Here is a 15,778-nt window from a genome sequence, read left to right as displayed (position 1 = left end):
TCAAATTAAAAAAGTAAAAATGATTATAGCATGATTTATGCAAGGATCTGTACTAAACAAAGATTTATTTTTCTTCAGTCAGTAGGATACTGTGCGTAGGCCGGGACATGTCTGCAGCACCACAGTACTTCATTTAGAATGGTGGACGCATGTTTTGCCTTTAACAAATAATGCACCCCAACCTCCACCCACGGCCCTGCAATTTGTCATTGCATATTGCGATTTAAATAAAAGTGCGATTAACTGTGCAGCCCTGACAGATAACAATTTGAGCCAATTTGTTTGTGTGCAGCTGGATAAATGGAGGCCCCACACATATTTACATACTGGTTGAGTCTGCCCAAAATAGAAACTACACCATACAAGAGTGCATTAGTAAGAATATGTAAGTTGTAGTTTTTTAACCAGAGCTTTTAGTCAGTTTGGATGTGTATTTCTTTACTAATTTCAGGTATATTTGTAATGCTTACAATGAAGCCATTTGTATTAGCCATGAGCATATACATTTTTGTGTTACAGTGTAATAATGAAAAAAACATAATCAGTAGTCAAAGTAAGTTTCCTTATTAGCAAATAAAAACAGATCTGATGAAAAGGTCAATTTGTAAGATTTTAAATTTTCAATTACTATTGTGTTTGTCAAATGCCTTTTTTGCATAATGTGTAATTAATACCTTCATTTTTTCAAAATGTATTGAATATACACAAAACATGGGATTTTAAGCAAAACAACCTAACCAAAAGAAATGTATCATGTACTGATTAAGTCCACACAATGCAGTGTACAAGTTTATAGAGCGCAAGCCCGTCCCTTTGAGCAAATTGCAAAAACAAAACCATGCTGACTCTTGGCCCCCCCCCCCCATGGGACATGATGACACCTTCAGGTCAGAACCTGGGACACGTTGAGACACCTTGCAGTGCCCCAGGGACGGGCAGCTGCTTATCATTCAGTGTGCTGTCTCTGTGTAGTGTCTTCTTGCAGGCCTACTCTCAGTACAGAGGTAGCAGATCATACACCACACACTGTGCTCTGGAGAGATCTGGACTCCACTGCTGCTCTGAAAAGGCCTGAGAGCACAGGACCCTGTGGGCAGAAGGAAAGGAAATAGAAAGTTACTGAAACTGTGTGTTAATGGAATTTTACTGTAAGCGTCAATCCTCAAAGTCCAGTCCTACCAGGAAGAAAACAGATACAAAAATTCTGAATGACAGTCAAAAAAGTCTAAAATGCTGAGCTACTAAGTGTAACATTAGAAGTCAGGGTTCGATTAACTCAAAGTTATGGAATAATAAATCAAAACGTTTAATAAATTATACAAAATCATAATTATAAGATAACGAATAATTATGAGCTATTAAATAAGGATTTTTCACTTTTTTATTCATAGTAAACATGCATTATGAGAGAGGAAAAAAAGACTGTCTCATTATTTCAACTAATCAAACTTTTCACTTATCAATTTATAAATGTCATGGATTTAGCATCTCTTGCATCTCGTCAAAATTGTGACATATATATATGTAAAATTCTAGTTTCAGACTACATATTACTATATACAGTACATAGATGGGTCATCAACATGACTCATAAACGGAAAAAAATAGACTGACTATGAAAATAATCTGAAAGGAAACCAGCAAAGCAAAATGAGGAATGAAGATGTTTTTCCACAGCTGTTCATACTTTTTGTGGTTGGTTTGTTACAGAACAATCAAAAGTGAGATAATTTCTCCTAAATTTAAAGGGGTTTAAAAATGGTATGCAATGGGCTGGTCCATAGTCGATCTGTCTGTGCAAATCTATGGTACATGGTAAATATAAATGTAGCTTAGTAGAAGTATTACTGTAAGCAGCATTATAATGGAAAAACTGAAGTGTAAATACTTTAAAATGACTCCACCACTGTCTCCAGAGGACATGTTCTCAAAATTCCATTTGTTTGGGAAATCAGGGTTTTGGGGGTGCTGCATCACCACCTGGTGGCGAAGCTTTAAAACTGCAATGACAAAAAGTGATAGCTCATGAATATTTTTGGTTGTTGTTTCTGGTCCATAACATTTTGTATGTCATGTTTGGGGTGTGTAGGATGAAGAGAGGGATACTTTTAGTGATTTTAAACCAAAGAGCATTCCACTCAGTCAAAGAACTTGCTTTGTATCAGCTCTACAAACAAGTGTGCCTCTGTTTACCAGTGTCTACTGCTGGATCAGAAAGGTCTATTATACTTCACCACCTGAAAACCTGACTCCGTAACCGTGGTAAAGTTGGTTCTGTATTGGCCGTTGGACATTTTGCACTTTTGAAAAAACTATTATGCAGCTTGCCCTTTTGACCTATTCATGTCAAAACACTTTTGTTGCACTCAGCTAACTCTCTTACACATTGCACAAAACTTAGTTTTTCAAAAAACTCATCCTTTGATTTTTAAAATAATTTTATGTAAATCTATTATGCGTTTTGACCTTTTGACCTATTCATGTATTCTTTTGACCAAATCATTGTAAGGTAGAGACACGGTGTCCAACATCTCTTTGTCTTTGCCGTATGGTAGCCTATATTTAGTATGATTGTGATTTATGTATCCCTGTTATGAAGAAACAAATAGCCTGTAACTTTTAAGAATTTGGAAAGAGGTTTAGCATAGTCTGTAACTTTGTGGAACTTGGGCCTTTTTTGGCCTTTATGTGCGGTGTATGAACACTTAATGTACTTGTGTTTGTTTTGAAATAATAATCATACATTGTCATCTAGAAAACCGATCCTGGTGTGTCAAGCTCCTTGTTTTAACAGACATTTTGATTATGCATGTATAGCTATTAATATATTATTTACATTGGTTGCACCATGTACGTAACATTTTAGTTAATATGCACACATTCACATAGATTTAGATTTAGCCTACATTTTTCATCGCTGGTTTTTGGAGTTCGCTATGCAGGCCATGTTGGGATAGGTGTATTGTGAAAAAGCTTAACGTGGTTTAATGTACAGTATATAAACAACAATCAATGATTACCAAATTTCTCTCTCATAATGCTCCTCAAAATCATTGGAAACTGTCAAAAAATCTAACTTAAAGTCCAATTAGTAGGGGCGTTATCTGACATTATGCATTTCTGCTTCATTAGTGGTTATGAAGAGCAATAGGAGAGACATTTGGTAATCACTGATCATTGTTTGGGTACATTAAACCATGTTAAGCCAATGAGAAGAAAAAGTTAATGTGAGATCATTTCTATAATCGTTGGATTGTGTTTTTTTTTTTTAATAATAATAATAATACATTTTATTTATAATGCCCTTTACATTTCACAAGGAAATCTCAAAGGGCTACAATTAATAGGGAGTTAAAAACAGTTTCCAGAGTACAATAACAAATTACAAGCAATAATAAAACACCATAAAACTAAAATTAAAACAATAACTATTTAAAAGGCCTTTTGAAATAATAGTGTCTTTAGGCCCTTTTTAAAAGTCTCCACCGTTTGTGGGACTCTCAGGGACTCTGGGAGTGCGTTCCAGAGCCGAGGGGCGACTGCCTGGAAGGCCCTGTCTCCCATCGTAGACAGTTTAGTCCTAGGTTGGAGCAGGCGATAGGTGGAGATGGAGGAGCGGAGGTTTCGTGAGGTGGTGTGTGGGGTGAAGAGTTCACTGAGGTAGGTAGGGGCAGTTCCATGAATGCACCGGTGGGTAAGTAGACAGATTTTGTATTGAATTCTTTGTTTAATGGGCAGCCAGTGGAGGGATTTCAGGACCGGGGTGATGTGATCATATTTGCGCCTTCTCGTCAGGACCCGGGCAGCGCAATTTTGAATATGCTGGAGCTTTTGCAGGCTCCTGCCAGGGATCCCGACGAGGAGGGCAGACAGTGTTTGTGACAAAATAGGGCCATGAGTAATTTTGTAATCATTGATTGTTGTTCTTTAAGTTTTTTCCTTAGTAGGCTCTTAGGAAGCAGAAATGCTTACTGTCAGACAATGTCCGTGATAATTGGACTTTGGGTTCATTTTTTGAGAGTTTTCAGAGGTTATGAGGAGCAATATGAGAGAGAAGTTTGGCGATCACTGATTGTTGTTTAGGTACATCAACCCATGTTAAGCTTTTTCAAGTTGAGCGTTTTAGAATGTCCTGATGGGATATAGTTTGTACACTTCAGCTGTACTTCATGGAGAGGAGGGGCGAGTGTGTGGTCTGCAGAATATTGAACCTGTGTACCATAGTATCTTTAAAATCTACGTGGACCGTGGCTCCCCCTGCCACAGCACCCACTGCCAAAAATCTCCAGGGGATTGCTCAGCAAGTTTAATAGCAATTAAGGCTTACACTTGCTGAGTACAAATGATTTCAATCCTCCATCCCATAGCTTCTTCTAATCCCACTCTTAAACCTAAAGTATCAGTTATTCCTTCATGATCCCGGAGGAGGAAGCCTTTCATTTCGGAGATTGCATATTCTGCTCTGTAACACCCTCCTGAATGGTGTTTTTATTCTTCCTAAGTCTGTAGTAATGTTCATTGCCTTATTTCTATTTGTAGAGCACATTGTGACATTCTGCTCCTGAAAGCTGCTATACAACTAAAGTTAGTTGTTCATTGTCTTTGTTCATAATGGACACAGAAGTCATATGCCCGCTGGTTGAATTATCATATCAATCACACATCACACATCACACAAGACGAGGGTGTAATATGCTTTTCAATGTCTTGCTTTTGGGCCACTCTTGTATACAGAATCAAGGGAGCAATAATAAGAGCAGAGCCATCCACTCCAAGCATAACTGTGTTTCCATGTGTTGCAATAAATAGTTAAATCTGTGATGAGAGTGTACCTGACTGAACTTACTTTCTTACTACTAGTAAGATATAACTGTCCAATAACCCTATGGTGCTGTGTAATGAACATTGGGGTCTGTGTAGACTGTAATGCTTGGAACAGGTATTTCAGTCTTGTTCTCTTACAGAAATTCTTGCACTTCACTTTATTGGCAGTCTAAACTAAATGTAATAACAAGCATTACCAAGGATGAAGTATGCAGCTGCACTGAGGGAGAGGATGATGAGGAAGATGGTGCCTAGACCCAGATCTCCCATGGCACAGGCATTTGGACAGGCACAGTGGCTCTCCACCCAGATCTGCAAGGGTTCCCCAGTGCGGAGTTTCTGGTCCCGGATCAAAGAAGTGGACTGGTTTGGATTGCAGTGGTAATGCACTACTGTCAGCGGCTGCCCCGCATGAACTGGAACAGGAGAAGAACAACAAAATGATCAGTGACATAATTTGTTAGTTGTTAAATATAAACATGTTGGTGTTTGAGCTCACCAAAGTATGAGACAGACAGCATCTTCAGGGTGTCATTGTAGTGGAATTCATTCCCGTCATGTCTTCCATAAGTGATATAGCGGCTAATGTAGCTGTTGAGCCTGGCAAGATATAAAATAACATGGCAAGATATAATATAACAATAGAGGATTGGAACACTTTTTAAAAGATACCATTCAAGGTGAGAGAAACATTAAAGATGCTTTGATGCAAGCAAGAAAAGCAAGAGCTGCTTGGATATGGTGTCTTTGTGATGGTGTTCCAAGGCGAGAAGGTGGGCGGAGCATCCACATTGTTAAGGACTCCTTTGCATCGTCAGCAGGTGTTTTGGGTTCATTAGTGTTTTGCCCCTTAACCTGTATGCTTCACCTAAGTGGGGCAGCAAAGAGCATTTAGCGTTCACCCGCAGTGGGGTTCCAACTGTGGGCTCTCTTCAGCCACAGCCATCTTGAGCTAGTCTCGGCTGCCAGAGCAATTTCCCTGGTGGCTTTCTTCAGATGTTTTGGATCCAGGCCCACCTTCTGTAAGAAAAAGTGCAAAGATGTTGCTGGGAAACCGCGACAGCCGACTTTGATAGATAACATGGTTGCATTCACAAGAAGAGCCTCCTCGATCAAGTCCTGTTTCTTAGCCTTCTTGAGTGTGTGCGAGATAGCTAGCCTGTCCTCCCATGGAACCGTAAGTTCAGCTGCTAAGATGGTCTTGGTGCTCCTGACCAGGTCCGGACGGAGTGAGGTCGCTGCGATGTCTTGCAGGAAGACGAGCCTACTTCCCAGGTCCACTTACATCTCCCAGACAGAAGCACCCTGTAGAATGGATGGCTGGTGCTTGGCAGTTGCCTTTACCATAGTTGCCTTCACGCTGGAAGTTGATGAATTTTGGAGACAGTGGTGCCACATTGTTGTTGGCTTTGACCCTTTGCAGATCCACCCAAAGCTCAACTCTATCTAAAAACTTGCTATTCTCCCCAACATGTGTGTGGGCCAGGGGTCAGACTTTTGTGGGGCCCAAGGCAGAAATTCAGCCCATTACCCCCCCTTCCTGACATCCATTATTAGACAGACACACACAGTGTACATAACCATTTTCCAAGTAATTGAAAAACTGTGAAAACCTTTTTTTTTATAATAGAAAGTGCCCCTTGTGGTCACAACACTAACTTTACACATAACATACAATATAATCAGATAGATAGATAGATAGATAGATAGATAGATAGATAGATAGATAGATAGATAGATAGATAGATAGATAGATAGATAGATAGATAGATAGATAGATAGATCAAGAACAAAAACAAGATCAGTCTTCTTAGACTTTATTCACCTTACTTCGAGAAATGTGGTGCCATGGTCCTACTCCATTACAACATGAAAATATTGTACGTTTTACTCTTTATTTCACTTTTAGTCACAGCTATACTTACTAGTTACTTTTCAAATAGAAATTATATTAATAAGCTTAAAATACCATGCATTGTTGAAGATAAAACCAGCTGTGCTCAATCTTTTGTACTAAAAGTACATTGAGCTGACAGCATTTCTGTATATTACTTTTAGGTTTTGGATGTAAGACTTTTACTTGTAATTGCATTTTATCTGTGGCATAGGTGAGTAGAGAATTCCAGCAGTGACCAAAACCAGAGGCATTGACACAAGTAACATCCATTGTCTCATAACTTTTACATGAATTACCCTGAACTACATTTTGCTTTGAAGTGGAAGTTGTAACAATAGGTAATTTGAGTTAGTATGACAGGATAAAAAGTACAGCCATTCTGCATTAGCCTTCACCTGAATTCAAGACTTGTGACTAAAAAGAAAAAACAGATAGGAAGAATCTTGACGTCATACTATATTCACACTCTAAGTGGACAAACTGCAGCTAAACAGCTTAATATGTCTATTGACATATCCAATCAAAATGGAGATGTTACAGAATCTGAATCTGAATATTTACACTCAATATGAGGTTGGAAACATTCTTACAAAACCATTTCTTTTGATTGAAGTCAACAATTGTGATCAACAACATTATAAACAAATAACTATTATGGACTAATTTAGCAAGATAAAGCTGTTGATATTAGTTTCCTTATTGTTAGTAATCCAATATTTTAGAAAAAAAGCTGGTGTCTTGTTCTTCAAATTTGATAAGAAAGTACATACAGTATCCCTTATAAAATAATTGCTAAAAAAAGTTCTTTTGTTAGGTAAGGAGTTCTGCCCTACAGCATTTTGAACCTAAAACCAGAATGTAAATGGCTACAAAATTCAGAAAACTAATTCTGAGCCTTTTTCAGAAATAGTGCTTGTCAGCCATTGGTCGATCTTGCATAAATCTTGAATTTTCAAGTCATTAATTCTGCATTTTGGAAATGTCTGCTCTTCCATAGATACATATCCAATTTCATTTGTAATTCCACCTCACCTTTGTAATAATGGTCTTGTGGCTCAGTATTAAAATATGTTGTTGGTGTCTTCTATCCTTACATAATTCAATGCAGCATAACATTTTAAAAAATCACGCTATAAGGGTGCCAGGGAAAGCTAAAGACCCTACAATCACTCCTGGTATGCATCCAACACGCTTCATCGGAAAGGCTATAAAAAGTCAGTTTTACTACACAAGCAATTTATTAAATGTCTTGTCTACTCTACCTGACTATGAGACATGCAGCCACGTTGGTACAGTCGGCTCCTGTCAGGTCCTCTGGCTGGGAGAAGGGCTGGCAGGGGCTGAAGGACAGGAGGATTTCTGCACCTACTGGCATGTTCTCTGCTGACACAGGCTTCAAATGCCCCAGGAAACCCTCGGCATCTCCCATAGCATTCAGGTTTATCACCCCGCTCCCATCCTTCATGATACACTTGCAGTTGTTGATTTTGAAGCAGCCCGACTTCTTAGCGGAGTTCGGATGAGGGGAGAGAAATGAGGAAATTTGAAAACAAACTAAGAGCGTGAGGAAGACAGTTTGAAGGCTCATGGTGACAGTGTGCAGTGCACAGGATATTGACCAGTGTGTTGTTAGGTAATTAAAGAGCAGCTGACAGCATGGTGATGGTAGGAAAGTAATTAGAATAGATGTGATTGCCATTCCGTGCATTCTTAAGGCCCACCATGTTCAAATCAATGTCTTTCCGAATGCAGCAAAACACCTAGCATAACAGAGGAAGGTCCTAGGATTATACAGAGTAACAAGGATACTGTTCCTGAGAAACTGATGCACTTGAGTTTGGCAAATATAATTTTGCAGTGTTATGAAAACTACAAACACAATTCCATTCAGGTATCTCCGATCCTGGACAAATAAATCCAAAATTATCTGCATGACTAGATATTGAAAGTATAAAAAAATTAATTTGGGTGGACTGATCCTTTAAGTTATGAGAATTCTCTTCAATGTCACATCTATTCTTATTTAATATTGATACCTACATTAACCTAGACACAAACATGTATAACAATCCAGAGGTAACAATAGACATCTTCAAGTTGGTATAGTTGTTGTAGTGATAGTGTCTCAACGTTGGAATGCATCCTCAATCTTTTTTTCACTTATCAGTTGCATCCTTTTCATCCCCATTTAGCTTACTCTGCTTTTGATTCTATGATTCTTCACATTAAAGTAACAAAATGTTGTCCTCTCAATAGCAATACAGCCTTTTCACTCTTTGTGTCATTATGAAAGATGTCTGTCATTATAATGTCATGTCGTGCAATGAAGTTCAGCATTTACACACGTTACATAACAGTTTTTTTTACAATTGCAATGACAATTGTTTCAATACTTTTAACAATTTTACTAAACTCTTAATGCACCAACACACCTACAACACACAACTGGCAAAATGGTTAACTTTATGCTCAAAATCACACATTGTCAACTTAACTACAATATTAATTTTCAAAATACAATAATACACTAACATAATACACAATGTCTACCAAAACACTGCAAACATGTCTCAAAATCACATAATTCTTCCAAAACACTAACACAACAGGAACATGTAGTCAGTCATAGCCCAATGTCATAAAAAAAAACTGTCAGGTGGAATTACAGAAACTGAATTATTTTATGTCAGGTCTTATAAAATAGATATTATATTGTGTACATCATAAAAAAAAGTCATAGAATAGTATGTCATAAAAACGTCTTCTACACCACTGTTCTGTAGAGCATCATCTGCCTGTCTCTTGAGCTCTGAGACATCATCCTCTTCTCCTTCCTTCTGCAGGGAACAGGGTTTGTACCTCCGGCTGTAATGGTACAATGTGGAGAGAGAGAGAGAGAGAGAGAGAGAGAGAGAGAGCAGAAAGAGAGAGAGAGAGAGAAAGAGAGAGAGAGCGAGAGAGAGAGAGAAAGAGAGAGAGATAGAGAGAGACAGAGAGAGTAGGCAGAGAGAAAAAGAGAGAGAGAGAGAGAAAAAGAGAGAAAGAGGCAAGAGAGAGATAGAGAGAGGAGAGCAGAATAGAGAGAGAGAGAGAGAGACAGTTTTGTCTCAGATAAATCAGATTATAGAGTGTTAATTTTAAGCTAACCCCTTGAGATGAATGAACTCATTTTGAGGGGGTCAGGCGGGTTCAGCTGGAGTCAAGTTTAATTTGTTATTATTGTATTACCCTTGCTATGTATTCATAATAATTGCATGATGATTGTGATTAATGCAAACCCTATATTCAAAATTATCTGTCAGGAGTCAAGCGGAAGTCAATCAGGAGTCATAAACACATCGTCACTTCCTAAAATAATCGCCTAAGTCATTTTTTCACGTTTTTCAGAAAACAAACAACTGAACCAAATACTGAACATATTTTTGACTTGGCAGTTATACAAAGGCGTAGAATCACATCACCCTTTTCAACGTGAGAATTAGGAAATTTAGCATACCCAGAGGGTGGCCAGAGCTGAGCAACATGATAGATGATAGGCAAAAAATCCTTTTTGTCAAAAATGACTTAAGCGATTTATTTTAGGAAGTGACAACATGTATTTATATTGTGTTTTGAAGTTTAAAAAGGAAAAATTATAGCAGTTATGTTTTTGAAAAAGAAAATGTACATCCAGAAATATAGACAATCAAAAATGTCACTATGAGAAAGGTTCAAGAAACTATCTTTATTGATACAGGAATATCTTCTTCTTTTGTTTAACATCAACAACAAACATTAAACATGAGATTGTCAATATATAACGAGGCAATATAAAAACTACATTAGTAGTTCATTGTCTTGGTCTTCTGAGGGGAATGGGCAGAGTAAGAAAGTCCTCAGCCAGAGTAACTTCTACACCACTGTCCTGTAGAGCATCATCTGCCTGTCTCTTGAGCTCTGAGACATCATCCTCTTCTCCTTCCTTCTGCAGGGAACAGGGTTTGTACCTCTGGCTGAAGTGGTACAGCACTAGCCTCTGCGCGCAGCAAGCCCGAGCCACCGCTGCCGCCATCTTAGGTGTACTGTGTCCGTGGTCCACTGCTTTCTCTCTGTGCTCATCCCCAAGGGTGGCCTCGTGAACCAGAACGTCCGCTCCATTGCACAACCTCAGCGGTCCTTCCCCAAGAACTGAGCTGCAGTCTCCTAAGATGCAGACTTTCCTTCCAGGAATGGCTTCTTCCAGCACCTCACCCGGCAAAACAACACGCCCGCTCTCCAGAGTTACAGGCTCGCCAGCTTTCAGCTGCCCATAAAGTGGCCCTGGTTTCAGGCCTGGGGGACACAAAATCAGATCATTCACAATAATACACAAGTTCCATTTAGAAGACACTTTCTTTTTAGAAATAGCTTATTGTACCACAGGAGTGTAATAGTATTAGGTGACCTGTGTACATTAGACTTAATTTGGGTAAATGTCATAGTATAGTGCATCATAAAAATGTCATAAAAAAGTCATAGCATAGAATGTCATAAAAAGTCATAGTACAGTATGTCATAAAAACGTCATAAAAAGTCACAGTACAGTATGTAAAATAAAACCATAAAAAGTCATAGTATAGTATGTCACAAGTGTCATAAAAAGTCATAGTATAGAATGTCATGAAAATGTCATAAAATTATCATAGCATAGTAGGTCATGAAATATCTAAAATGTCACATACTGTCCTACATTTGTTCTTTAAGTCATAGTATGGCATGTCATGAAAATGTCATAGAAAGTCACAGTACAGTTTGTAAAATAAAATCATAAAAAGTCATAGTATAGTATGTCATAAAAATGTCATAGAAAGCCATAAGAGTCATAAAATGTCATAGTATACTATGTAATAAAAATTTTAAAGTCAGTGTTGTATGACATAAAATGTAAAAAGTAATTAAAAGTCATGTGTAGTATGTCATAAAATGTTTGTAGTATAGTATGCTAAAAAAAGTAATTAAGTAAAAGTATAGTACGTCAAAAAACTGTCATAATAACTCATAGTATAATATGACAAACAAATTCATAAAAACTCATAGTATAGTATGTCTAAAATGTCGTAGTATACTATGAAATAAAAAATGTCAGTGTTGTATGTCATAAAAAGTAATTAAAAAGTCATAGTATGTACGTCATAAAAAGTAGTAAGTATGTAAAAATGTCATAGTATAGTGGTCATAAAAAAGTCATGGCATTGTATGTCATAAAAATGTCGTAAATAACTCATAGTATAGTATGTAAAAAAAAAAGTCATAGTATACTATGTCAAATAAATGCCATAAAGTCAGTATGTTATTTCATAAAAAGCCACAGTATAGTATATATGTCATACCAATGTCATAAAAAAAAGTCATTAAGAAATCATAGAATAGTACATCATAAAAGTCATAGTATATTATGTCATAAAAATGTCATTAAAGTTATAGTATCTTATGTCATAAAAACTCATTAAAAAGTCACAGCATAGTATGTCATAAAAAGTCATAATAAAGTCATAGTATAGTACGTCATATAAGTCATAGTATAGTATAACCCATTTCAGATACACTGTATGTGATGGGTTAGAGGAATGGAGCCCAGCCTTGCTCTGCTGCTGTTGAAGCATCTCAATGATGGGACACAGTCGGTGAAGTTGCACTTCTTTGCCGTTCTTCTCATTGTCTAATGAGTAGTGGAGCGGGGACAACTAACGATACAAACGGTATCACATTATGCCACTGGATCATATTACAAGGGAGTTAGTGAAAACAAGATCATGTAGTGTAGTTATACATCAGTGTAGTTATACATTTTAATATAAAATTGGAGTCGTTGAGTAAATTTATACTTTTCTGCCATTTTTTGCTACAACTATTCAAGTAAATAAAAAAGAAATCTAAAAACTGACCTAGTTCCTTTAGGATTTCCGTCTTCAGTCTCCCAGCTCGATCGTGCTCCTGAACGCAAAAACCAAAGGAGGGGATGCGGTGAAACAACCTGAAGGCCTTCACCACAAACTTCTTGTCTTCAAAGAGGAGGTAACAGTCGCTGGAGACGTCCAGGGAGATCGTCCTGCCCTGCTGCTCCTGTGGGTGCAGAGGTCCACACTCCGCTGTCATCTGAAGAGACACAGCACAAAACATAAAGACTGCATGCTTCTGTGTGAGTGAAGAACACTGTCACTGTTCTATTGGGCTGAGGAACATTTTTAAATACGTTTAAATAAATGAATGAAAGTCGAGTTTAAAAATTAGGCCGATTTTCTTTGTTGACATTTGGACGCCGAAGTTTTAAATTACACATATTAACATTGCAAAATGGATGCAGATGTGCATTGACCTCACAGAAAGGGAGGGCTTAAAGTATTATGCATGGGGACAATTTACACATGGATTTTGTTAAATGTCATGAATGCAAAAATATGCAAAAGGTATGTTTGCTAGAAGCCCATTTCATGCTTTGGTAGTTAAGGGTGGAGTTGGGTTAAAAAAGAATCCACACCAGTTTTTTGGACCGGGCCTGATTTTTATGGCTTGACCAAAATTATGGAACTGTATTCATAAGTGAGCTATAAAGACTGGTCTTTTTTTACATCAGTGATAAAATAAATGGAATCCAGAGACTAATATCTGCATGATATATTAATATATCGGTTGAAACCTATTGAAAAGAACTTGTATTGTACTTTACACTATAAAGAGGACTAAGGCGTGATTTATTACCAAGCAGGGATAACATCAAAAACAGTCCCATACCTCCAGACTGAGCTGTCCCTCTTCTGGACACTGGTCAGGTGTAGGCTCCAGCTCATGTACTAGAGTAAAATACATAATATAGATGAGAGCAGAGTACATTAGAATTAAGTACAATGAAACATAAAAAAATCTAAATCCATAAAGTCAAATGGTAAATTTATTTGCTGTGTAAAATACAGCAAATAAGGAAGGCTGAAAAAGTGTTAATTTGATAGCTGTGATAAGGTTAAAATCTTGATGATGTTTTGCAAAATATCATCTTTATTGTAAAGGCTACATGTCCTATGAATTGAATTGAAATTCTGGGTGTTTAAGATATATATAGAGCCAATTTTTTCTTGGTATGGGCAGAGATTCCAAATGTACTCAATTCATGTACTTAAGTAGAAGTACTGATTTAACTTCTTTACTCAAGTAAAAGTAACAAAGTACAGGCTTGGAAATTTACTTCCCATGTTTACGTGGGAAGTAAATTTGGGTATGGGTAGCAGTCCATTGTGTACTACACACACACACTCAACCTGCAGGGGATGTCTTGGTAAATGTTTCATATTCTGTATTGTAAACATGTTTGCTACCTAACGTCAATTGTCCGTTTCTAAAAAGATTATAGTTGGATAAAGTAATTTTGACATTAAAGTGACTAAATTAAATAAGTAGTATGCAGAGTTAGAAAAAAAGTAAATGAATCTGAATAAACTGTAATGTCATCTCTTGAAGGTGGCAGTCAGACACCCAAATGCAAAAAACATGCAATTTCCTGTCAGAATGTGCAACCCATACTTTACATTGGCTGTTTCTGCTAAAACTAATGGATTGCCAGTGGTTTCAAGACTGCAGTAGTGTGGACACAGTAGAGCTCAGTTGTACATTTTGGACCTGCCTGCATAAGGGAAGAGCAGCTGTGATCCTGTGAGGCCAAGTGTCACTCTTAGAAAGTGCCGGAGGCCCCGGGGCCCATAGATGTCCACACAGTTCAGATTCTGCTGCTCGGGGTTGGTGTTAAGGCTCACAGTGCAAAGGAGACCAGGCAGACCAAACAGGTGATCTCCGTGCAAGTGGGAGATGAAAACCTTGGTGATTCGACCTGGGTAGAACCATATGAAGCTGGTATAATGGCAGTTTGGAGAAAGAACAGTTTGTCTCAATTAAATAAGATTATGGAGTGTTTATAGGAAGAATAAGCCCTTGAGATGGGGGGGTCAGGCGGGAGTCAAAAGTATATTACATAATTTAGTAAAATCTCTAGTTACACAATAAATTGGGTAAAAAGTGAGTACCGGTGTCATAAAATGTCTTATTGTCTAAAATGTTGAAGTATACAATGTCATAAAAACTGTTAAAAATGTCAGTGTTTTATGTCATAAGTCAGAAAGTACAGTATGTCATGCAAATTTCATAAAAAGTCATAGTATAGTATGTCATAGAAATGTCATAAAAATAGTATAGCATGTGAAAGAAAGTCATAGGATAGTATGCCATATGTCATAAAAAAAATCCTAGTGTAGTATGTCATAAAAAAGTCATAGTATATGTCATAACAAGTCTAATTAAGCTAACTTCCCCACGGAACGAAAAAGTAAGTAAGTACTTACAAGTAATCAAATTATGTTTTTAATAACTTTGGTATTGGAGTTTGGTATTGAAATAACTGTTTATTCAGGCTGTATTTGAGAACTTTAAAAATGTTGTTTTAGTTTCCCACGACGAGGAGTTGTAGTGACTCACCGGCTCGGAGTTGGCTCTTCATCAGCTGGGTCTGAGTTCCCTCCCCGCAGTCAAACAGCCAGCACTCCCCCTGTGTCCGCAGCACCAGGGCCGAGGCGCCGCGCTGAGGAGACGGGTAGGCCGAGCCGGTCCCCAGGAACGTCATATCCATGCTCATTCTTCTAAAATTACAAGGCAACGGGTGGAAACTGTCTACTAGCTAGAGTAGAAGAGGCATGCTAGCCTGTCACTGCCCAATGTGAGGAGACTGCAGATTTAAGTCGCGCATGCGTCACTTTGCATGAGCTAGCTCCATAGACAGTTAAGGCTAGCTCACAGACCGTTAATAAATATACAATCTATGGGCTAGCTCCATGGACAGTGGCTAGCTCATTGACCGTTAATAAATATACAGTCTATGGGCTAGCTCCATAGACAGTGGCTAACTCCATACAAACAGTCACACGGGGATGACGTCACACTCGCGACGGTGCAACGTTCACGTCAAGTCGGACTATCATAATATAAATTCCGCAAGACATTTTAGAGTGTGCCTAATAGTTAGATAGTGGTATTCGCATGTGCACTAAGTATTAATAA

At 37.9% G+C, this 15,778-nt stretch overlaps 2 protein-coding genes across 2 annotated transcripts; both read right to left on the bottom strand.

The window, feature by feature from the left end:
* Positions 1-682: 682 nt before the first annotated feature.
* Positions 683-8,308, bottom strand: LOC116684796 (uncharacterized). The gene is made up of 4 exons (XM_032510224.1): positions 7,984-8,308; positions 5,324-5,424; positions 5,022-5,240; positions 683-1,087 (listed from the first exon to the last, which is right to left on the bottom strand). Exons 1-4 carry the CDS (start codon positions 8,184-8,186, stop codon positions 951-953), a joined length of 660 nt encoding a protein of 219 aa, XP_032366115.1. The 5' UTR covers positions 8,187-8,308; the 3' UTR covers positions 683-950.
* Positions 8,309-10,467: 2,159 nt separating this feature from the next.
* LOC116684795 (zinc phosphodiesterase ELAC protein 1) lies at positions 10,468-15,641 on the bottom strand. The gene is made up of 5 exons (XM_032510223.1): positions 15,200-15,641; positions 14,355-14,558; positions 13,472-13,530; positions 12,625-12,835; positions 10,468-11,032 (listed from the first exon to the last, which is right to left on the bottom strand). Exons 1-5 carry the CDS (start codon positions 15,354-15,356, stop codon positions 10,551-10,553), a joined length of 1,113 nt encoding a protein of 370 aa, XP_032366114.1. The 5' UTR covers positions 15,357-15,641; the 3' UTR covers positions 10,468-10,550.
* Between the last annotated feature and the right edge of the window lie 137 nt (positions 15,642-15,778).

This window comes from Etheostoma spectabile, unplaced genomic scaffold (genome assembly GCF_008692095.1).
Source record: "Etheostoma spectabile isolate EspeVRDwgs_2016 unplaced genomic scaffold, UIUC_Espe_1.0 scaffold00569331, whole genome shotgun sequence".
Taxonomy (NCBI): domain Eukaryota; kingdom Metazoa; phylum Chordata; class Actinopteri; order Perciformes; family Percidae; genus Etheostoma; species Etheostoma spectabile.
This window is presented reverse-complemented; position numbering and strand designations above follow the sequence as displayed.